This window comes from Coturnix japonica, chromosome 5, assembly GCF_001577835.2.
Source record: "Coturnix japonica isolate 7356 chromosome 5, Coturnix japonica 2.1, whole genome shotgun sequence".
Lineage (NCBI taxonomy): Eukaryota > Metazoa > Chordata > Aves > Galliformes > Phasianidae > Coturnix > Coturnix japonica.
This window is the reverse complement of record NC_029520.1, coordinates 41,540,094-41,562,511: the sequence shown is the minus strand read 5'-3', so window position 1 is coordinate 41,562,511 and position 22,418 is coordinate 41,540,094. Positions and strand designations below refer to the sequence as shown.

Here is a 22,418-nt window from a genome sequence, read left to right as displayed (position 1 = left end):
AGCACTGATTTCTGTTTAACTTTACTGCTTTTACTGCCGTAGAAAAGAGAATATTGATCTTGTATTTCACATTAACGTGCCTAGACAGTAAGTAAGTAATTCCTGTGTATATTTTTGCAGTCCTGCAGAAAGAACTTACGATGGAAAGGTCAGAGTAACTGTGGAAGTTGTAGGAAAGGGAAAGTTTAAAGGTGTTGGCAGAAGCTACAGGATTGCCAAATCTGCAGCTGCAAGAAGAGCACTACGAAGCCTCAAAGCAAATCAACCTCAGGTCCCAAACAGCTGAGACTCCTCTTAAAATAAATCAAATGGGGGAAAAAATGCATACAAATAAAGCAAATTTTTTAAAACGTTGATGTTGAGAGGAACAAGTTGGAAGACAGAATTTAAAGTTTGTTTGATAACAGAATAGATAACAAAACATTTAACATGTATAAAATTTTGGAACTAATTGTAGTTATAGTTTTTTGCGCAAACACAATCTTGTCTTCTTTCCTCACTTCTGCTTTGTTTAATCACAAGAGTGCTTTAATGATGACATTTAGCAAGTGTTCAGAATAATTGTTGTCAGGTCTTTTTGGTTTACTTTTATTGTCAGTACAGCTTTGCTTAGTGTTAGAAGGCCAGGGAGCTTATGCCTAATGCAGTTGCTAGATGTATATATAGTAATCTTGAAATTCTTCAATCTGTGCACTAGTGCCAGTCATAAAGCAGTTGATAAACTGTACTGGATGATTGGGTATAAGAAAGAATAAGTGTGCCAGTATTCTCGTTTGTTTTTGTTTTTTTATTTCCTCCTACGTGTCATCTTTGTACATTAAGATGGCATTCCCAATCATTATTGCACTTATTTGTTAGGGACAGATTTTAATTGAAATGGCTGGCATACTGGTAGAATGAGACTTCAATTTCCTTATGCCACATAGTCTTGCATTTAAAAAAAGAAAAAAGAAAAAAAAAAAAAAAAGGTTCTTGCCTTAAAAATAAATAAACCCTCATTAATAACCTTTAATTTCTGATCTTTTTTGGAACAAACTATTTTACATTCCCGTCATTTTATTATGCATTTTACAATGATACAGCTCTATATTTACAGTACAACTCATTACTATATCTGTGAGTTATTACAGGATTATAATAGAAATTGTATTCATATATATGTAATTAGGTTATTTTTAACGATTCTGAGGAGGTGGTTAGTCTACAGATTTTTTTATACCATAAACAGAATATGGTCTTTGGCTAAAATTCAAGTTTTACACAAACCTGCAAGCTAGATAGTTCCAATACTGGAAACAGTAATGAATAATTGTACAGTGCAAGCTGTCATTCTAATAAAATAACCTTAGACATATCACACCTAAAATATGCTGCAGATTTTATAGTCAATTGGTTACGTATTTAACAAACAGAGCACCTTTACACTTAGAAATATTTCCACGTAAATTTCTTACTGTACTTTTCAGAGTTGCATGCATATTTCACCTACCAAAGCTGTGCTGTTAAATAACATGAAAGTTGATGTTTGAGATAACTGCCGTACTTTTGATACATCTGTGATTTAGGTCCTTAATTTAGAGAAACTAGCTCGTTGATGCTTTGATCTACTGGGGGAGGGGGGAAATCATACTTTTATTTTTTAGGCTTTGCCTATACTTCTTTAATTAGATTTATGTAGGCACTCTTCACTTAAATACCTCAGTTCTTTTGTTCTTTTCTTTTTTTCTTCTTTTTTTTTTTTTTTTTTGCATGCATTGTTTTTTCTGTTTTGGTGCTATGTTTATATATTATGCTTGAAAATTTAATTTTTGCACTGTAACTATAATACCTCTTAATTTACCTTTTTAAAAAGCTGTGGGTCTCGTATTCCCACCAATATCAGTAGAGGTTTGCTGCAATTTTGCCCTGTTAATTATGCTTGAAGTTTGAGAAAGCAGAGCAAGGTGTTTTAACATTTTCCAGCACAATAGTTTGAACTCAATGCTGTGTCTTATGTATTAAATTACAGGTAAATACTGTATTTCCTGCTTTTAAACCCTATTCCTTTCCTCCCTAAATGCACACTAAAACAAAACAAAAACTGTCAGCTCTTGCTTTCCTAACAACAAAAGAAAAAAGCCTTCGTGGCAAGGGGGTAGGCATTAAGCTTTTCTGAAATACAGTTTTCAAAAGTTCATGTATTTTCTAGCTCAATCATTATGTTTTTTTAATCCTGCAAAAAGGACTGTTCTTGTATTTGAAAAGAGCATTGCTATAGTAGGCAGAGTGAGAATTAAAGTAGTAGCTTGCAAAACAGTTCTTGTATTTGTTTGTTAACTTCAGTAATGAAAACGTGACATGAAATTACAAGACCCGCAAGTCTTGGCATGTACAAAAAAAAAAAAGTAAATGAGATGGAACAGTCAAAATTTTCAAAGGTAAATTGCTTTGAGGTAGCCTTTTTAATAGAGGAAAATGGATTACCAGTTTATGCTATAGCTCTTCCTTTAGGCTAGGAGTGAAGTTTCTTAGAGAAAATACATGATTGTGAAAGTTGGCAATTCTGACATCAATCATCAGATTGATCAGACCATCTATGAAGTGCTAAGTAGTTTTAACTACGTTACAAAATAATTAAGGTTAGTCTTTGAATGCCTACGATTTCTTACTGATTGTTTCAAGGTCATAGATTCTCAGGGGTTTCAGGTGATTGTTAACAATAATGTGGTACAGAGTGTCTTTGCAAAGAAACTGAACTGAGTTTGCTCTGTATTTCAGAACAGTTTAATGATCACTTTGTTACTAGATAAAGCCTATGAATTGGAAATCTGAAATGTGTAGTGGCTGACTATAAAGTAGTTTCTGCTGCTGATGTGTTTTTAAATGAGTTTTAAATGCCGTAATGTTTTCCAGTGTGACCTCATTGAAATATTTTATATCCTTTGAGATAGAAAAATCATAGTAGTTTCCATGTTATACATCTGTGTGTTTTACCCTTCAGTTGATATGATTTTGATATTGGACAGTATATACTATTAAAGACCTAAATCTGATCATATTTGAAGGTTGGGATAGAGATCACTTGACATGCTGTGAGCACAAGTGTAACATAGACTGTTGCAACCCATCTTCAAAATCGGCCACACGGGCTCATCTTAAAAATAGTGTGGGGGTTAGTTGGCATGAACCTTGTTTTTTTGTTTTGATTTTTTTATTATCTAAGTCCTGTTATACTGTACTTTAAACAGTCCTCCTAACTATGCTGCGTTTTTATTTTTATGGCTTTTTTTTTTTTTGCGCTGTTCTGTTCATGTAGCACAAATAAGCATTGCACTTGGTACCATGCTTTACCTCATTTCAAGGAAAAAAAAAATGCTTAACAGAGAGGAAAAATGTGGTTTGGCCTTGCTGCTGTTCTGATTTACTGAATTTGAAAAAGATAATTATATGCCTGCAATGTGTCATTTACTTGCACAACTTAAATAGGTCATTTGCAATGTCTGTGGCATTTTTACTGTATGTGGATAAATACGACGAAGGGGTGTGACAGCTCCTGGTTGTATTTTAAAGCTATTGGTTTTGTTTTTTTACTACATCATTTTACTGTTATGTGAAGTAATTAAAATTAGAATGACCTCTGACACTCCTGTAATTATCTCTGAACAAACCAACATATTATGCATATAGCGTAGTTTCTGCAAATAGACAGTCCTTAGAATTTGGTCAACCTCAACTAAATCTCTGCTCTGTCTGAATATTGAGTGTCCAGTAGCGACTTCTGAAGTGTTTGTTCAGCTTGATGCTGCTAAAGTCCGTACAGAAAATGCCTGTTAATTTTTAGTCTTGTTATAGAATGTGTTGTGACTGCAGAGTACAGAACTTAGGGAAGAATTCAGACCGGTTGCAGTGCTGGGGAGAAATACAGTGTTGGCCCAGGGATGATGTGTGATATATATATAACAGAGTTTGGATTCTTCTCCTTGTAAGTAAATACAGAACTATAAACTGGAAAATAGAGGGGGGCGGGGGGAGCGGGGGTATGTTACTGCATATGAGATAACTATGCTACATGCATTTATCTGTATAGAAAATGAAATCTTTGTATCCCAGTCACAGCAGCATCTATAATCTGAAGGTGACAAATAGTGTTGACATCTGCTGTGATGCTACACTTGCTTCTGTCTGACAGTATTCTGGGTTTATTTGCTTTGGGTGGGATTCTCTGCAAAAATGTTCTTTTGGAAATCTCTGTATTTTTTTTTATATGAGTAAAGTGAGAAGGATTTTGATTTTTGGTACTTAATTACTGACATTGATCCTTTTCCAACTGCTCTGATTTTCAAGAAGCTGATTTCTTTACCTTCCTGTTAGGTTTAAAACTTAAAACACTACAGTTTGTGACCATGAAATGTAATCTAAATATCAACTGTAACTCTGTAACTCAATCTGAATTATGTTAGCAGATACCTAGAGGTCATTGTAGTATACTCCACTAGCAGTTAAAATTAACTTTTATCAAAGCTAACTACATTTCTTAAAAATAAATTTTATCCAGTAAACTCCTTGGGGTTTTTTCCCTCTTTTATTTGAATGGCAACCACAGACTACTTTAATTGCTTTGTAGATGCACTCAGAATATACTGCAGCAGCAAGTTAGAGAGACAAATGTTTGTGGACAATAATTGGGAATTGCAGGCGTTTTTATTGTAAATAGTTTGACTGAAAAGATGGTTAAAATCAAGTAGAATGAATAACAAATATAATTTGATGGACAATAAAATATTTACCATCACATGCTGCAGCTGTCTTTAAGGGACATAAAATGTAATTCATTCATACTGTAATCTTGCTGCAGAAATTTGCAATCTGCACCTTATGGATCACAATTACCTTTAATAGTTTTTTGTAATAATTGTAGCTGAATATATCTCCAATAAAGTTATGGTCTGTTCACCTTTATTGTCTTTTGTTTTTGTTTTTAGTTCCTGTTAATCTTTTCATAAATCTCTGAGAGTTAATCAAACTTTTTTGGTCTCAATCTTAAAACAAGTTGAAAATATTATTTCTTGACCTTGTTTAAATACAAGTCTGTCGTCTTCCCTTGATGAATGAACTGTCTTCATAGCTATGTGAAGACCCTTAAGGGACGCTCGGGTTAAAAATGATGGTGTTTGTGCTACGGTTTGATCTCTGTGTTGACGATTATACCTGCAAAACTTCTGCTGCTTGGAGGCCCCAAAGCATAGGGGTTCAGAAACACAAGCTTGCACAGTTGAGCACGTTTTAAGAATGAAGTGTTAATCTTTGCTAATAGTCTCAAAATCAATTAAATTTGCTTAAATTGTTTTCCTTTAAGTATTCCACTTATCTTGTATATTGAAAACATTTGGAATATTCTGACAGGTGCACCAGTTTGGTAGTGGGTAACCTTTTACTCAGCTGTAATGAAGCAAGCAGTTCTCAGCTGAGGATCCTAAGGAACCTTGTGGACCTCTCAGGGCCTTCCTGCCCCTTCAAGTTCCAGAATGTAGCTTATGTAAGCATGGCCCTCACCTCCAAATGTTAGTAAGTGGGTTGAACTGAAAAACTTTCCTAAAGTATTTAATAGAAAAAAATGGGCCTTATTTTTTCTTTGTTTGTTTGTTTGAATGCTCATGTCCTTATCTTCCTGTTCATTGTGGGAGAGGAAGAATGGAGTGGCCATCTACACTCGTCTCAATGGAAGTGATCTATCACATGCAGAATGACTGCGATGACAGGTTCTAAGGGTGATGCTCATCATGGAAGTAGCAAGGTTGGAAACGATCTCCAAGAGCATCCAGTCCTCCATCCACCTACCACACACCAACATTTCCATACTAAACCATGTCCCTAAGTACACCATCTTAACATGTCTTGAATGCCTCCATGCGCAGTGATTCAGCTGCCTCCCTGAGCAGCCTATTCCAGTACCTGACTACTCTTTCAGAAAATAAATTTCTCCTGAAATCCAAGCTGAATCTCCCTTGGTACAACCTGAGGCCGTTCCCTCCAGTCCTGTCACTAGTTACATGGGAGATAAGGTTGACCACCCCCTACCTCATCACAACCTTTTTTCAGGGAGTTGTAGAGGGCCATAATGTCTCCCCTGAGACTCTTGCAGAATGAGCAATCTAACCTGCTCCTTATAAGGCTTGTGCTCCAGATCCTTTACCAACTTCACTGCCCTTCTCTGGATGTGCTCCATGGTGTCAATGTCTTTCTTGTAGCAAGGGGCCCAAAACTGAAACTGGAATGGCCTCACCAGTGCTGAGTACAGAGGGATTATCACTTCCCTGCTCCTGCTGGCAATATTATTTGATACAAGCCAAAGTGCTATTGGCCTTCTTGACCACCTGGGAGTACTGCTGGCTCATGTTTAGCCAAGTGCCAGCTAACACTCTGAAGTCCATTTCTTCTGTACTGTCCACATGGGATGGAACATCAGGTTTGACTTGGTGATAAGCCTGTTTTCTTCATCAGCAAAGCAATATAAAAGCCATGAATAAAAGGAATAACTCAATGGCTAGTCCATAGGATGGGAATAAAGAATGCCTCTACGTTATCTGAAGAAGAATTTATAAATACTGGTTTCCTCATACTCCTAATAGTAGTAACTACTCCATAATTACATAGTTAGAGCTAAGACATGTATTTGGTTAACTGCTACTCTTCCTAAGTAAAACCATATCAGAAAGGGAATTTAAAAACTGAATCACTTGATGAATACGCTACCCTAAGAAGAGGTAGTAACAAAGCTAGTCATAACTTTGAGCACAGAGGTACTGAGGGGAGGCGCTCTGGGGCCTGGCTGTGCTTCCCTCAGCCTTTCTGCTGGAGTCCAGGTGCAGAATCTGTCCCATACAGGAAATCTCTCTGTCAGCAGATAGAGGTAGTAATGACATGTAAGTGTGCTTTATTTTTCTCGTAACTATTACTATGTCTTTCCTTATCGTAGGATGTGAACAATACTTTCATTTTGGTAAGTAAAATAACCAAGGGGCTTCCATATGTTATGAAAACAGCATGGTTTACTTTGCAGCTTCCACTTACCTGGCTTATGGTCTTCTTTCAATATTACTTAACTTTTTTTTATATATTTTATTGGAAAGCCCCATGCTAACTCTTAAATTGAAGTAATTTTCTTCTGTTAACTTGAAAATTTCCTGTAGTTTTGGGTTCCTGTCCAACTTCAACTGAAGTCACGGGGAAGACATCCACTTGGGCTCTGTAATTTGTGTGTGTTTGAACTTTACACAAAAGTCCTTCAGGTATATGAAACAGAAACACTGAATTTCAAGTGAGAATTGAGAAATGCAGCCATATACGATGGCAACTGCTCCTTTGTTCTCGCTGTAGCATGACTGGTGAGGCACTGGTTTAGAAATTAATGTTTTCGAGGTGAATCTAGTTGGAATAGCAGGGAATTATGTTCCTGCCAGTAACACTCATCACCCTTCTCTCAGCTCCAGGCAAAAAGAGCCCTCATTACACAGATGAGCATGGCATGGACAGCAGTACTCACTGTCTGGGCAACTGGCTGCTCTGCAGGGCTGGGCCAGCTAAAAAGCTCCCCTCAATCAAGGACAGAAGTTCCCCTGACTCTGCCACCAACAGCAGTATTGAAGTTTGCGGGTAGTGGAAATGTTATCTGCAGCACTTGGAAGGTAGAGTAACCTTTCTTTCCTTAACCAAATGCCTTTGCTGGGCTTTAAATGTTTCTGTGGAATTTATCAGCCGAAAAAAGTTTCTGCACTGCATTCTTGGTGCTCATAAGGGACTGAAAGGCAGAGGAGAAGGAGAATTCAGACCTTCCTGGTCCAACTTGCAGAGTTGAGTCAAGCATTACAAGAGAACCCCTAACGTTACTTTACATTTAGTTGCAAACCACCAAATGAACATAGAATAGTGATACAGCAACCTCTGTAGAAGGTTTATTGCAAAGAAATGCTGGTTTATGGGCAGTTCTGCTAAGGTGAAGGTTTATTTAATGCAGCAGTTAAACACATTGCAGCATGGCATGTCAGCTGCAAGAACTAAACTAAGAAGTACATAATCTGGACTAGATGGATAAGCAGCTGCTTTTTGCATAGGATATGGCACATTGGTGCATGTCAGGGGATCCCAGGAACTGCTCTGACTGAGACAAGGAGGGGTGGGGACCTGCAGCAAAGCCAAAGGCGTATCAACAAATGGAGACAGCTGTAGGCTGGAGATAATATGGGAGAAATGCCACAGTTCAGAAACAGGTTAAAAACAGAGAGGAAAGGGAACAGAGCTGGGTAACTTCGCTCACAAATCAGCTTCCCAGGAAGGGGTGGAGGAGAGCTGGACAGAGGTGGAAATGGGCACAGCCAGTATTTGCTTGTTTTAGCATCCAGATTCAAGGTATGAGCAGGGCATATGGACCAGGACTGGGAAGTAGAGGCCAGCTGAAATACAGCCTTAAAAGAAGGAGTTGAGCTTAGCCACCAGGCAGTGCAGAAGTCTTGGCTACTACTAAGATGCCTTAAGCTTCTAGTACCCCTGAACTCAGTCCTTTGGGGTCCCAAACAAGTCCTGTGCAGAAGTAGAGAATTCAGGGCATTTCAGAGCAAGCTATACATCCATCATACCTACAGAAGTGAAAACCACCTTGCAGCCAAATCAGCTCTGTGGTGAGGAGAGCTGTGGTCAGTCCACAGTGCTACCAGAAAAGGTAGTTTGAGTAGCAGTTATACCTTAGAGAAGTGCCCGCTGGGACTCAGCAGCAGGCAAAACAGATGCTATGTTTGAAGGGTGGGAAACTGCTGTTAGGAGTAGTCTAGTTGCCACCTTGTGTTGCCAGTCAGTATAACCTTAAAACCATAGAACGGCTTAGGTTGGAAGGGACCATAAACCCCACCCAGTTCCAGCCCCCTGCTGTGGGCAGGGTTACTACCCAACAGATCGGACTGCCCAGGGTCCCATCCAGCCTGACCTTGAGCTTCCCCAGGGATTGGACACCTACAGCTTCTCTGGACAGTCTGTGCCAGTGGCTCACTACCCTGACGTTCTTCACCTTGTTACTGTTCAGCTGCATTTCCTCATCCCTTACAGAAGCATGACCTGTCTCTTTAGAAAGAGCTTCCCTACTCTGAGCCCTCACTGAGACAATGTGTCTCAAACAATGGGGAAGTGACTGGAGCTCAGTGCTTCATTGTATTGCTGAAGTCCAGCAGGCAGCTCTACAGCTGATATAGATGGATCAGGTGCCAGCTTTTAGGAGATGACTGTCTTCTCTAACCTAAAAGAAGTTGGTTTCTTGCTATCCTAAGAGAGGTTCTGAACAGTTCTATAGTGAGCCAAAGCCATGGGAGATTGCTTTGGTAATGATGACAAGTGTGAAGAAGTAGCTGAAGTTGTGATTAAAATCAACTGAAGAACATAAGCATTTTTCAGTAAAGTAAGTAATTGGTCTTCAATGGCCATGTGCTAATCAATAGCACAAGCTAGAAATCCATGAATCTGCCAGATTTTTCTCTAAAAATGCATACTTTTTGGACAGTTTCACTTATCTGCCCACCACAGAGGTCTCCTTGCTCTGCTGGAAGTGCACCTTCTTATCTGCTGAGGATAGAGGGATTCAGCATAGCAGTACTGGAGATGGGAAGTTGGTGGGCTAGGGTGGATCCCAGAGAACTGGGGTACAGACAGGGTGAAGGCTGGGGCCTCCTTCGAGCTGTACATTGGAGCTGGGTTTGCAGTCAGGACTGGTGACAGTGACTACAAATATGCCCTGCATCAGCACACATCCTGGCTCAGCTGCCTGCACGCCTCTCTCACCTGCTAGGGTTTTATACTGGGCTCCCGAGGTCTTGGTGTAATTTTCTTCACTCCCCATCCCCAAGCATTCCTTTAGGCTGTCAGTGTTTATAAGCGGTGTGCACAGGATTCCTCCTCTGCTAACACCCCCCTCCACCCCAGAGGCAGCTGTAGTTGCACGGAGTGTGAAGCAATTCCTGTACGCACGATTTTAAAGTGCTTCAGGATCCTGGGGGAGAGAAGGTGCTACAGTACGAGTATGAGATATTATTAAAACAGGAATCGGCGTAATGGGTGATAAATTTTGATACTGTATGTTTAATATAATATGACGGTTGTAAATCCAGTGAATTACCATAGGTATTTGCTGTGCAGTGTGTTTATGAATTGTTTGGGCAGGTGTTTTTCAAGTCCCAGGTTTTCACACTAAATGTGAGTTATAGGACAGTTTAATAATATTCCTTGCTGAACTCCAGTATGCTACAATTAGCTGCAGAAATGCTATCGCTGAGCGGCTGAGCCTGGCTGCTGCTTGCATTCGTATATAACAAGGTAAATGAAAAAGCAGTGCAGAGAGGGAGATCTGCAGAAATAAGCTTTCGTATCTGGCTTTGATCTCCTAGAAGCAAATATCTTTTAGAGCAGCAGAAATCAATAGTTTTGATATTGTCCGACTGTATTTTACATGTGCTTCCATACAGGTTTAAAGCAGTTTATTTTGATTGCAATCATGAAATTGTTCTCTAAAACTTTATACTCCATAGTTACACTGTTAATATTTATGGATGTGAAGGGATACCTGTACTGCACATGCTATTTGAATCAAACCTTTTTGGATAGTTTTTTAATCAGATCCAAAATAATGTAATTTGGGATTACACAGAGCTGGAATTTCTTATTTGTTTTTTACTGACCTGCACATAAAAAGACTTATAAGACCTTGAAAAAACATTCCCCTTTTCTGGGGAAGAGCAAAGCACTCTGTTTCACTGCTCCATCTGCTTTTGTGCTACAAGCTGAACCTCATCCTGAGCTGACTTTACACCAAGCACCGAAGAGATACAGCAGGGTAGAAGTTCTAAAGCCTCGTGGCTGAAGAACACAACTTTTTAATCACTGTAGGATTTTTGTGGTGTAAACTCAGTTGTCACTTGTTTTATTATTGCCTGTCGCTGAGCTCCATGGGGTGCAGAGCCCCTCATGCACTAGCGTAGGTGTTGAAGTGACTCGCACATCTCCCTGTGGGCTGCTGGCACCCTCTGGATGCGTGGTGCTGATGTACCTGGGGTGGCTGAATGCTTTGGGCATCGGTGCCCATCTATACTGAGCTGGCAGTGGGACGTGAGGCCAGCCGGCACGTCTTGTCCCCGCTTGCCTTGTGCCAGAAGTATGGTCCCAACACCCCGCTCCGTGACTTGTGTGTGTGCATAAGCCGCCCTCGGCCCCAGATGATATATTTGCATTTCATAATTAATGCTGAACTCAACTTGAGGCAGATACTGAAGGACAATTTTTTAAACAGATGTTGCAGGTCACTTGTAAGTTATTTGTCAAATAAGTTTCAGAGCGTGAGCCGCTGCTTTTGCCATTGTAACCGAAGGCTTATGCTGCTCGGCAGCAGTAATTACAAAGCCAGGGCAACGCAGGGAAAATTCATCTTATTTAAAAGTGTTTTAGTGTCACCAAGCAGCTTGCTGTGCCATTAGGCAGGTTTCGCTAGACACGTTCGAGTCGAGGGTTTTAATTTGAAGTATTCTCTAAAACAGAATTATGTTGGAGTTTACATAAAATGAGAGAATGACATGAAAAGTTTTAACTTAAGCAGCGAAATATAAAAGCTAATCTTATTTAAAAGTAATATGTGTGTCTTGATTGAGTGCCCAGATACACTCAGCTGGGACATTTTAGTGGAATCGGTTCTAAGCTGTTACACTGAGTTATACAGAGTAGGTTTTCCTGAGCTCACATTGCCAGACCTGAAATACTCTTGTGGCTGCATTTAATAAAGAAACGAAAGTCTTGGGTAAGGGGATATGATTTTTTATGACAGAAGGAATGCAAATAACTTTTAGTCTCATTGCCTAGACCGGGTTTGGTCTGATTTGATGGAGTTTAATAATGACTTATAACCTGTGCTGACAATGTGCAGACCCGCACAACGTCATTTAACTCATTTATTCTGCTTGCTGTAAAAACAAAGAGATGGCAAATAAATATATGGAAAGTTCATTGTTTGTCAGAGGGCCCAAGCCAAAAGTTTTCAGTGACCTTTTAAAATATGGTCCCAGGCTAGTACTAAAATGTCTGTCACTCAGCGCACACACTTGCACAATTTGGCCTTTTAACCCGTGCATCTTGTTTTTCTCTCTTTCAACTGGTTGTATGAATTTCAAATCAGCTGCAGCTATTTAAGTTTTTGCATTGGAGGATTACTGTAAATTGCAGTCTGACAATTACAATGTACAGCGCACAGGAGAGTTATTAATGGATAGGCCTACTGATGGCCTTTCAGCGCTGACGAGGGCCTGGTGTTCTTCACCCGTAATTAGATCCAGTGGTCGCGGGCTGAGGACGAGGCCGAGGAGGGGGCGGCCGCCGAGCACCGCCTTATCAGAGGAAGATATCAATTGATCATGGATAGTTACTATCGGCAACGTCTAAATCTCTAATTCACCTTCTCCTTAATGACTTGTATTGGCTTAAGAAGCTCAGTTGCTTGACAGCACGGCGCTCAGCTGACAAAGCCACGCAGGTGGTTTTAATAGAAGATTTCTGTTGCTTGAGATTTTGCTAAAGACAGAGCAACAGTTCAACAGACACAATAGAGGCCCGTAAACCCCGCTCTGTTCCTCTGCTTGCTAAAGACACTGGCGGGGCCAGGCACAGAGCAAACCGCCGCTCCCATTCACACAGCACTTTTTTCCTTTATGAATCCTGCACAAGGGCTTTCTCTGAGGTTTCAGTATTTATTTTAAGGAATGAATCTTATGTGGGCATAAATTATATTTGACAAATGAAAACCCTTTGGGGAAGGGGGGCAGTTGATATTTTATTTTTTAGACTGCCCTATGAAAAACTTCTTCCAGAACATATAACTGAGAACTTGAACCCACTTCTTCGGGCAAAGAAGTCCCTTGCCCAGGAAGAACTAAGAAGTATTTCAATGAAAACTAAATTCAACAGTCTTTTGCCATTGATAAAAGTATAAAGTGCGAACTACAGAAAAAGCCCTTTGCTTAGACCTGACATCTTAAACACAAATTCTGGCTTTTTAATGAATAAACCAAGAAGCAAAGGTTCTGTGCTTAGGTTATCTCAGCAAAAATACAATAAGAGATGGGCACCAAACCCCCCAAGGTGCTGCTGATCCAGCCCCAATCCTTTCTAGAAGGATTGCAGCCAGCTGCTGAGAAGTTTTCTACTCAGTAAAGTTTGTAGCCAATCTGATGTTCACAGTATGTCCCAATGGTTTATTATTATTCTGCTTACATATACCCATGGTGAATGTAGGTTTGAGTCTGTTAAGGCTTTTCAGGGCTAAGCGTTCATTTAAAACCTTGTTCCAGTCTCTTAACACACCTTGAAGTAAAATGTAATTGAGTAGATCACTGGCATAGGCAGAACTTTCTGTTGTTGTTCTTGAGGGAGAGCTCTAAAGAAATGCAGGTCTGGGAGACTGCATTTTTAGCCATGAGCAGAAACATATTTATCAGTAAAAGGTGTGCTTTTCAAGCCATTCTGGAACAGAAACACTGATGGACCTGTGTTCTAGTTTCACTACCAAGTTCATGACCTAACTTCCAATACAACTTCTAGGTTTCTGTTGTGGTTTCTTCTTGAGAGCACTAATTTGACATTTTCACTTCCTCTTGACTTGCAGCCCATCTCCCTAAGCTACTGTTTTGAAGTGCCTAGGTCAGGAACCACTGGCCTGAGGAATTAAAAATAATTAATCCATGCACATTCTGTGTGCTATTATCTCAAGATCTCAAAGTACCCTTGGAACTTCCTAGTTAAGTTTTATAAAGCCCTAGCTGTTATCCTCATCAAAGGAGAAAACAAAGGCAGAGATAAATAAGTAACTCTACCAAAAGCAATAACTTGTTAAACCATGCTGTGTTGAATGTTCACTGAATGTTAATTATCCTAGACAGAGATAATAAACTGAGCTAAATCATGGATTGAAATCCTAATTCTTTGATGTTGATGGTGACGATACCACTGGCTTCGATCTTGTTGGGAGCTCACTGGCATGTTTTTTGTTCTACGGGAATATAGCACCCAGGAGCCTAAGTCAAAGGTGAGCTGCCACATAATTATAAGCTTTCCTCACTAAGATGAAAGAATTTTGGAGTTTATCCAACACTTTGTCCAGAAAATAATATAAGCATTTATTAAAGTACATTTCTCAGGAAAGTTCAGAGCTTTGGTAGGCTTTGTGAACATCTGCCTATCTCCTCTGACTGTACAGTTGGGCTGGAGCGCAACGACCTTGCTCAATTGCATGCAAGTCCCTTGCTAACCATTCAGAAGGAGGAAGGGGAGACTTTGCAATATGAGATCTTGTAGCACTTCAAGAAACCAAAGATAGCATTAGAAAGTGTGACAAATAGGAAAAAAAATAACACTTCTAAGGGCTTCAATCTGAGCTTTGTGTACAGGGGACTAGTTCATAGCCCGAGTCTTTTGGGGTCTGTTGCACACTGTAAAAAAACACCTCCTTCCCAAGGAAGGGCCAGCAGTAATGCTGAATCTCCAAAAAACTCCAAAAACAAGATGCACAATAAAGAGCCTTCACTGACATCCATGAGTGCTCTTATCTACCCATGGATGAGTAGAAACAGTGGGTCCACAAGCATTGTGGCTCCACAGAATTCCAGGACACCACAGGATAGTGTTTCAATCCTATTCCATGTCTTGTGCAAGCTGGCATGGGTTGGTGCTGGGGCAGGTCCCTTCACACCTTTGCAGCCATGTGCCAAACAGGCAAAAGCCAGACTTCTCAGTGAGGAAGATTTTGGCACCAGGAATCAAGCACAATCCTTTTTCTTGATGTAAGTCTGCCTTTTTATGTTACTATTATTTAGTTTTCCTTTAAGTGTGGATTGGAATGCTTCAACTATTTTATTTTACTTTACCTGTGTTCAAGAACTTGCAAAAAGAATCATTTTGGATGCAAAGACCAAACCTTGATCATTCAGCCCTCAAAGGTGACAGTTTTGGCACGTTTTGTGGGTTCAAAGCAGGGGGGCTACATTCCTCACTCTTGTAAAAAAGGGAACCTCTGTTAAGCTCTGTTCATTTAACATTTAACATTCTCTGTTCACAGAGAAGATGGGGCCCAGCGATTTACGCTATAATGCTTTCCATAAGAGACATCTCAGCTCAGCCCTTATAATGGTCTGTTGGCTGTGAACAGTCCACCAAGCTGTTAGCAATTTTGAGCCAGCCTGTTACACCATGATTCCATCAGCTGAGTTTGGCAGAGACTTCACTAGGCCTTGCTATAGCCCACAGCCACCTTACCCTCAGAGTTCACATCTTCCTGAGGGGCAGCAAAACCCATGAGCTGCTGACATGAGGTAACTCCTCACCCTTGTCCCAGTGGTGATTGTTCCCCATCATACATTTTTTTCAACTCAAACATGCTTATTAATTTTAATGGCTTTGAAGATAGTTTCTTTCCTGCTTAATGCTCATTAGTGGATGACACTGGGGTAAGCAAGTCAAAATAAGGTGTATGGTGGATGATGTTGATTTATCAGTGTGCTGACAAATCTAGACCAAACTATACTTTGTGTGTGTGTGTGTGTGCATCACAGGGGGTATTCATACCTCATTCTTCTTCTCCAGAGTAAAAAGATTTACCGATTTAATCTTGAGCATTGATCTTCTTCTGTGGGTTGCATGTAATAGCATCTGATGACAAAGCAAAGCAAACAACCAGCTCCACAGCTTCTGACACAAAACACCTGCTGCAAAAAGCATTATAATGAATAACTGACTTCTGTCCTAGCGGTGCCTTCATCTTTTGATTACTTTTTAAAACTAAGTCTCTTTTGAATGCTTTGCTATGCTGTTAACAGACAGATGCAGTCAAAATGTTGGCAGTTATGTTAAAGGTTGAATTAATATAGGTTTGTTATTTTACTAGCATAACCAAAGACAAATACTCCTACTGGACTCCACCCTTCAACTGCAGAGCGGGTTGTAAATCAGTCTATTTCATGTTGTTTTTAAAGTAGTTTAGGGGCTTTAAAATGGTATTTAACATTATTACAGTCTGCTTGAATATTGTACAATTTCTATTTCTTTATTTATATCCATTTTCTAGCACTCAGAAGATTCTAAAGAAAAAAACATACAAAGAAAAAATATCACTACTAATGCCAAGGCTCAACAGAAGTACTTACTTATAATGTTCTTAATGACTGTTCTCCCCCAGGTATTTAGATGCCATTTTTTAGTTTTCTTAAAAAGGAAACCAACCAACAACATTTACACACATACAAAGGGAAGGAGCAAAGGATCTGATGCTCAGATTTTGTCTCCCTGTCTTTGAAGTTGGAATGAGTGAATTTGTCCCCGCTTCTTTCCATAGGAAAGTGCAACTGTTAAGTGTACAGGCAGATATCCTTGTCCTTGAACTGCCCTTCTTAACATAGCACTAAGACAATGGAAAAAATATATCTGGAAATATGGAAGAAAGTGGCTACTGGGTCAGGCGCCAGGAGCTGGGATGCTAGCACCAGTTCAGTCACATCCATCAAGCATTCTGTGACTTGTGAAAATCATGTCCTAAAATATCCCTGTTCATTTGTTTCATTTTGAAATCGTGCTCCCTGAATTTAAAAACAAAGCAGTGTAATCTGAATGCTCGAGGAAACTGTTGTGTGAGCTGATCTCCTGTGATTCTTGATTCATTCTAAAAGTAGGGCCCTCCTATCCATTAAGATAAGACTGAAATGCTGGTGACATTAAGCACTGCTAATAGCTGTGGTGTTCCAGACTGCAAAAAAGCTCCGTCCTGTCTGGCAGGGACAATGCGTCTGTCTGGCTCTCCAACCAGCGTGAGTGACTCTTGTCCATAAGGTGCCACCTCCCGCTGTATGTTTTGGCTACTGACCCTGAGGAAGGAACATAGCAAATGGATGATGTCTCAGAGCTCTGGAAGATAAAGCTTGTATGCGCTGGAAGACAGGTCTGCTTCTAGTTCATCTCACCCCTTCATGTACCTGAACACTCCTGTGCTGTTTGTTTTCCTTTTCTTTGCAAGTCTGCCTTTATCAGGATGGGAGCTCATGTTCCCCCTTGCATCCTTCACTTCAGCCAGAAATCGTGTGGGAGCAAGGCGGAGTGTGCTGCAGAGGGGAGCACTCAGCCTCATCAAGTGACTGACATCGCTGCACAACATCCTGTGCAAATCCAGGCTGTGCTGGAAGAATGTTTTGTTTTCCTAATGTGTGGACCAAAAGATGGAAGGATTTTTGACTTTTCAGTCCCTATAAGATAACGCCCATGTAGATTGACACCAAACTTTGCTTTTCTGCTGTTCACTTTGCTCCCCATTACTGTGTTCTTCCATATTCCCTGTTACCAGAAGCAGTGTTTGCAGACTTCTGAAACAGTAGTGAGAACTATTTCAACCACTACATTTATTTGAGTATTTTTAATTTTTATTCACTTTTGACTGGATCAGTTCCCTCATCTGACCTACTGTATAACTTAAGGAGTAGCAGCGTCAGCATGTGGGTGAAGGCAAGAACTCTGAGGGTCAGGGAAGAACTTATCCCAATCTATGCTTCCCCTGACTGAAAGTTGCTGTGGGACCACCAGCCATGTGTTTCCACCCTGTTCTTCCCAAGATGTGAGAGCATGGCAGAGGGCAGCTCCTCTCCCAACCCTCAAATTACTCCAGGCTGATGTGACTGTGTGCAGCCGCATGGCCCTAGCACAAAGGATGCAGCAGAAAGGATGATGGTGGATGAAGCATGGTGAGCTGCTGCTTTTGAGAGAAGATGGTTGTGTCAGAAGAAGTGGTGTGAAACCTAGCCCATACACAGACACAGAGCAAAGCATGGCCTTAGCACATTCACATCAGATACAGCAAGCATTTAAAATTTTACTTTGGTGGTGAGATAGAAGCTTACTTATTATTCCTGGAGGATATGGATCTGTGCTGCAGCTTGCTACCATTCTCCTCCTCCCCATCCATTACACTCACCCACCCACCCACACAATGGAATCTTTGTTTCCATGGAAGAATGCTCCATGGGGAGCTGCACATCCCAGCTCTGTTTGTGTCTCGAGTTGTGATGGATCACTGTGGGGAGCCTTAAATCTCTGCAGCCCTCAGATCGCTATCAAACATAGGGGCAGCTGGTGTATGCTCCATTTAACACAAACTACATGCGTAGCTGGATTCTTTACCACCTTGTCAATGCCACCCCGAACTGCCAAGGTTTGAGAGCCCCTGAGTCTACTGAAACCAATGGGAGGTGAGGATTTTCTTTCACTTGAATGCAGGTTGTTTTTTTTTAAAGGAACTTGGGAAATAATTAACACATAATTAACCTGTGGAACTTTCTGCCAGGAAGTATTACTGAGGCCAACCACTCTGCAGGGTTTGGAATTTATATGAATAAGTGGTCCAAAGTGGAAAAGGTATCAGCCTTCAAAGTAGGGTGGACATCATTAACCAAAATGAGTAAAGGAGATGGTTTTCTTCTGGATAAATTATTTCCTAGTGGTCTATTACAGGATATATTGTGCCTTCCATTGAAGCCTCTGGGAATAGCTAGTGATGAAGACAGGATACTAGACAGGGATAGAGAACTGGTCTGATCCACCTTGGCAAACATGTTTCCTATTAAATAGTCAGTATTGCCGATGTACTCTAGAGTGAGTGGAGCCACATTCAATCTGGTTCCAACTGTGTTCCAGGAAATAATTACTAAGTCAACTGATTAAAAAAAAAAATCTTGTTTCATCCCAGATCTGTCAGTCTCATAGATTGTCACTGTTTGAGTGGTTACTGTCACTTCATCTCATTGGCAAGTTTTTTGTTAGAAACGAGGGAAGCCAGACTGCTCAGGGAGTGAACCATATAGGGGGTGTGACATTAAGCTGTTGGAACTGGTCAGGCTGAAAGGCCAAGATTTGTCATGGTCTGTAGGTGCCTGAGGGAGGAATATAAGCACAGTCATCTTTACTTGCAGACCATCTGACTCTGGCACTTAGTGGCTTGCAGACTCCTAGTCCTGCATCCAAACACAGGGCTTAATAGCTACTAAAGAGTTTAATTCATTTTGGAACCATCTTTAGATTGTGGCCTTCACTATATGCTGCAACAATGACTTCCAGCATTGTAATTACACCCTGGGTGGGAAGGTGTCTCCATTTGGTTGTTCTGAGCTTTGTTTACCAGTTTCCTCAGCTCCGATGGAGTGGGCAAGAGTAAGCAGCATTTCCCACCCTAGAGGCATCTCACATGTTTGACCTCCTCCCAGCTGCTCACTCAGAAGGTCCCGAGTCATCTCCAAGCCTCTGGATGCTTCCAAACTTCTTTCTTCCAAAGCAAAGCTTGAAACACTTCTTCCTCTATGGGCTCAGCAAGAAATGTTGATGCTGGGGAATATTATCTCTGTTTTGCACTGTCCTCAAAGCAGCTTGACTTCCTTTTCTACTTTTCCTTGCTACAGATCCGAGTTTTTTATCTGTAGTGCCTGTAACTTTAAATACTTCTACCATATTTCCTTGCTGTCTCCACCTCTAGCACGCCTTTCAGACATTTTCATTTCTTTCCAGTCAAGGCAACTTTCCCTCTAAGTGCCTCCACTTACAAAAATTCAACACATCCTTGGTTCTGATTATTCCCCGCTATGCTCATTACCTTCCCCTTTTGCAGTTCTACCATATCCTACTGCAGACTGGGCAACGAGAACAGCAGTGAGTATTTCCAAACAGGGAAGCACCACGTATTTACACAGCAAGCACCATGTTGTAACCTGGAGATTATTTCTGTTGTACCACTGAGAATCACAGAACTGATACTTTCAGAGGACAAACTGCAATGGGCCTGGGATCTCTTTCCTGAATAGTTTTGAGACTGCTTAAGGAGAACAGCTCAAGGGACAACTCCTCATGGATTCTTTCTTTCCACTGGAAAAATGAAAAATGGTTCTACTTTTTTATAGAATGAAACTATGGCCACACTGAATCAGATGAGAAGTTCATCTTGCTTACATTTCTGTCCCTCTGATGGGCTTGTCTTGGTTGCTGAGGGAAAAGAACAAGTTGTAAATCGCTTTGTATTCTGTATATACTTCCCACATTATGCCAAGCTGTGTCTTGGAAAATTTTTGGACAGAAATTTGCATCCGCAGTTCATGAAAGCCCTTCAGCCTAACTCCAAATCAGCCACCTCAGAGCACCTGGAGACCAAGGCAAGGTGCACAGCTCTTGCTGAGCTTGTTCAGCCTTCTGTTGCCATGACTGCTCTGTTATCAGCACCCGGTGAGCCAGATGAAAGCTAGCTCAGCTGTCTGCTCAAGTGGCAGTCACACATTCTGGGTGTAGTATAGACACCCCCTCTGTCTCAGTGTGTTACACTACATGAGTTCTTCCAGTTATAATAAATCTGCAGTGAAATATGAAGCACTGACATATACTTTTTTTTGGCAAAAAGAAGCAAAAGTTGGAATCTGAATTTAAAATGGTAACACAACAAGAGAGCATGTAGGATTTATGGGCTTAACAAACACACACAACTTTTGAGACACGGCTAGCAGACATCATGCTTTTAAAATGTCACAGTTCATGTAGCTGTCACTTCAAACACTAAGGAAACTGGCACTCCCAAAGTGCTAGTAAGCTCTGGCTGGACAGTAACAAGTCTCAAAGGTCTAAAATTAAAATCTGTCCAAGAAAACTTACAACTTCTTAGAGACCTTGTTCTGAGTATTTTATCCCACACTCCGGTTTGCATAGAAATGGTCGTCTGATTAGCTAAATAGAAATGAGATGTTTCCACCACATCTTTGGTAGAGGAAACAGAGCTGTTTGTAATGGAGCAGCTTCCATGGGGAACTTCATGAACTCTGCTGATTGAAGAATGTCCTCTCCTGTGAGGTTTGCCGGCCTTCCTCTGGCAGATGTCTAATCAGTGATGTTGACATGTGTTTTACACAGTGGCCCATCTGAATGTCACTGATGAATAGGACGTATTCTAGTTCTGCAGCCATCAAAAGCCTCATTTCAATTCACAAGTCAGATAATTTTTCTTTCTGTTACAACGTTTTTGTAATGTCGGCTTGGAAATCTCATTGCAGCCTGTTTCAGCAAACGAGGTACACTGACCTAATTGAGACCTCTAGTATAAACACTAAACTCCCTGGGTTTTGAGACCTGCTGCCCTTCTCCTCCTAACAGCAGCAGACAAACACCCCTATGGAAGCAGCTTTCTCCTGCTAAAATGTACCAAATCATTTGATAAATGAACCTTTTTCTTCTGGTTCTCCAGAAAGTTAAAATAAATATCAGAACCCAGAATAAAAGAACACATATTATAAATTCCAAGCAGACTTCACCCTTTGAAGAAACATGCTTATGTTTAGTTCTTTGGGAACTTAAAAACACAAATTTTCTGGTGGGCTGAGACAGGAGAACTTTGGAGTTAATTTATTCTCTGCTAACAGGGTATTCTGCTGGTGCACAGCATTAAATAATCATAGATCTGATGTTTTAAATGTTATTTTCCATATACCTAGGTGTCATTTTACAACCAGCCAGCCCCTTCTCCTCATCCCAGAGACGTGCTCCTTGTGTTGGATTTTCCTGTCCCTTCCCTTAGGATTAAGGTCTCAGCCAGACCCACTCCCTGATTCAGTTGACCTCAGCCTCTGAAGTCTCACCATGAGCACAGGTCAATGTGGCTGAACATAAGGAAAGGAACATCTCGTGCCCTTTTAGCTGTAGGCTCATTACCCTTTTTGGATCTCTGATGCAGTTCCTTGAGCTGTTGGACACTAATTAGCGTATGAGTACCTAGTGCACTGAATTCCTTGTTTCCTTTGATGGCTGCCATAATGCTTCCAAACCAAAAGTTTCTATTGGATTCGGTGGGACTTTTTGCTATGGCTTAATTAAAGCACATTACAGAAACACTGTGAAGTCTTACCTCTACAAGGGGGCACATTAGAAAGAACAGTTTGTGTTTGTTTGTTTGTTTTTTTGTAGTAGTAGTTTCCTCATCTAAGGAGGATTGCTTTTGTAAGGTAAGTGGAAATGAAAAAGTAAGGGGAAGGAAAACTCCCTATGGGGGAGAAGAAGAAAATTAGGAAAGGCCAATAAAATCCTACAATTAAAAATAAAATGAAAAGAAAGAATATCTGCTTTGTCATCAGAGACACAAGAAACAATTATATTGTCTCTCACTGTTGTTTAAGGTCCTACTTCTGTCTCCATTTAAAGGACTGCAGAAAGTAGCAAGAATTGCAATGCCGTTGTACTTCTCAGTCTTACTCATGTTCATTCTTCCCTCTACCAGCTACCAGGGTTTTCTAAAGAGCCTTTTAGTTCATGAAACATTCATTCAAGGATTGCATGCTTGTGTACTGAAGGACTAAACCAAAGTTTTT

The 22,418-nt window shown here is 40.6% G+C and overlaps 1 protein-coding gene across 7 annotated transcripts in view; it reads left to right on the top strand.

The window, feature by feature from the left end:
* Positions 1 to 4,938, top strand: part of DICER1 (dicer 1, ribonuclease III) — a 58,515-nt gene extending 53,577 nt beyond the window's left edge. For 5 of the 7 annotated variants that reach the window (XM_015865317.2, XM_015865319.2, XM_015865318.1 and 2 more), the window contains exon 29: positions 121 to 660. In XM_015865317.2, coding sequence (XP_015720803.1) covers positions 121 to 286 — 166 coding nt within the window. In that variant the 3' untranslated portion in view covers positions 287 to 660. Of the gene's footprint in view, positions 1 to 120 lie in introns of all 7 variants that reach the window. The other 2 variants (XM_015865315.2, XM_015865322.1) reach the window with 2 other exon arrangements.
* The last annotated feature ends 17,480 nt before the right edge of the window (positions 4,939 to 22,418 follow it).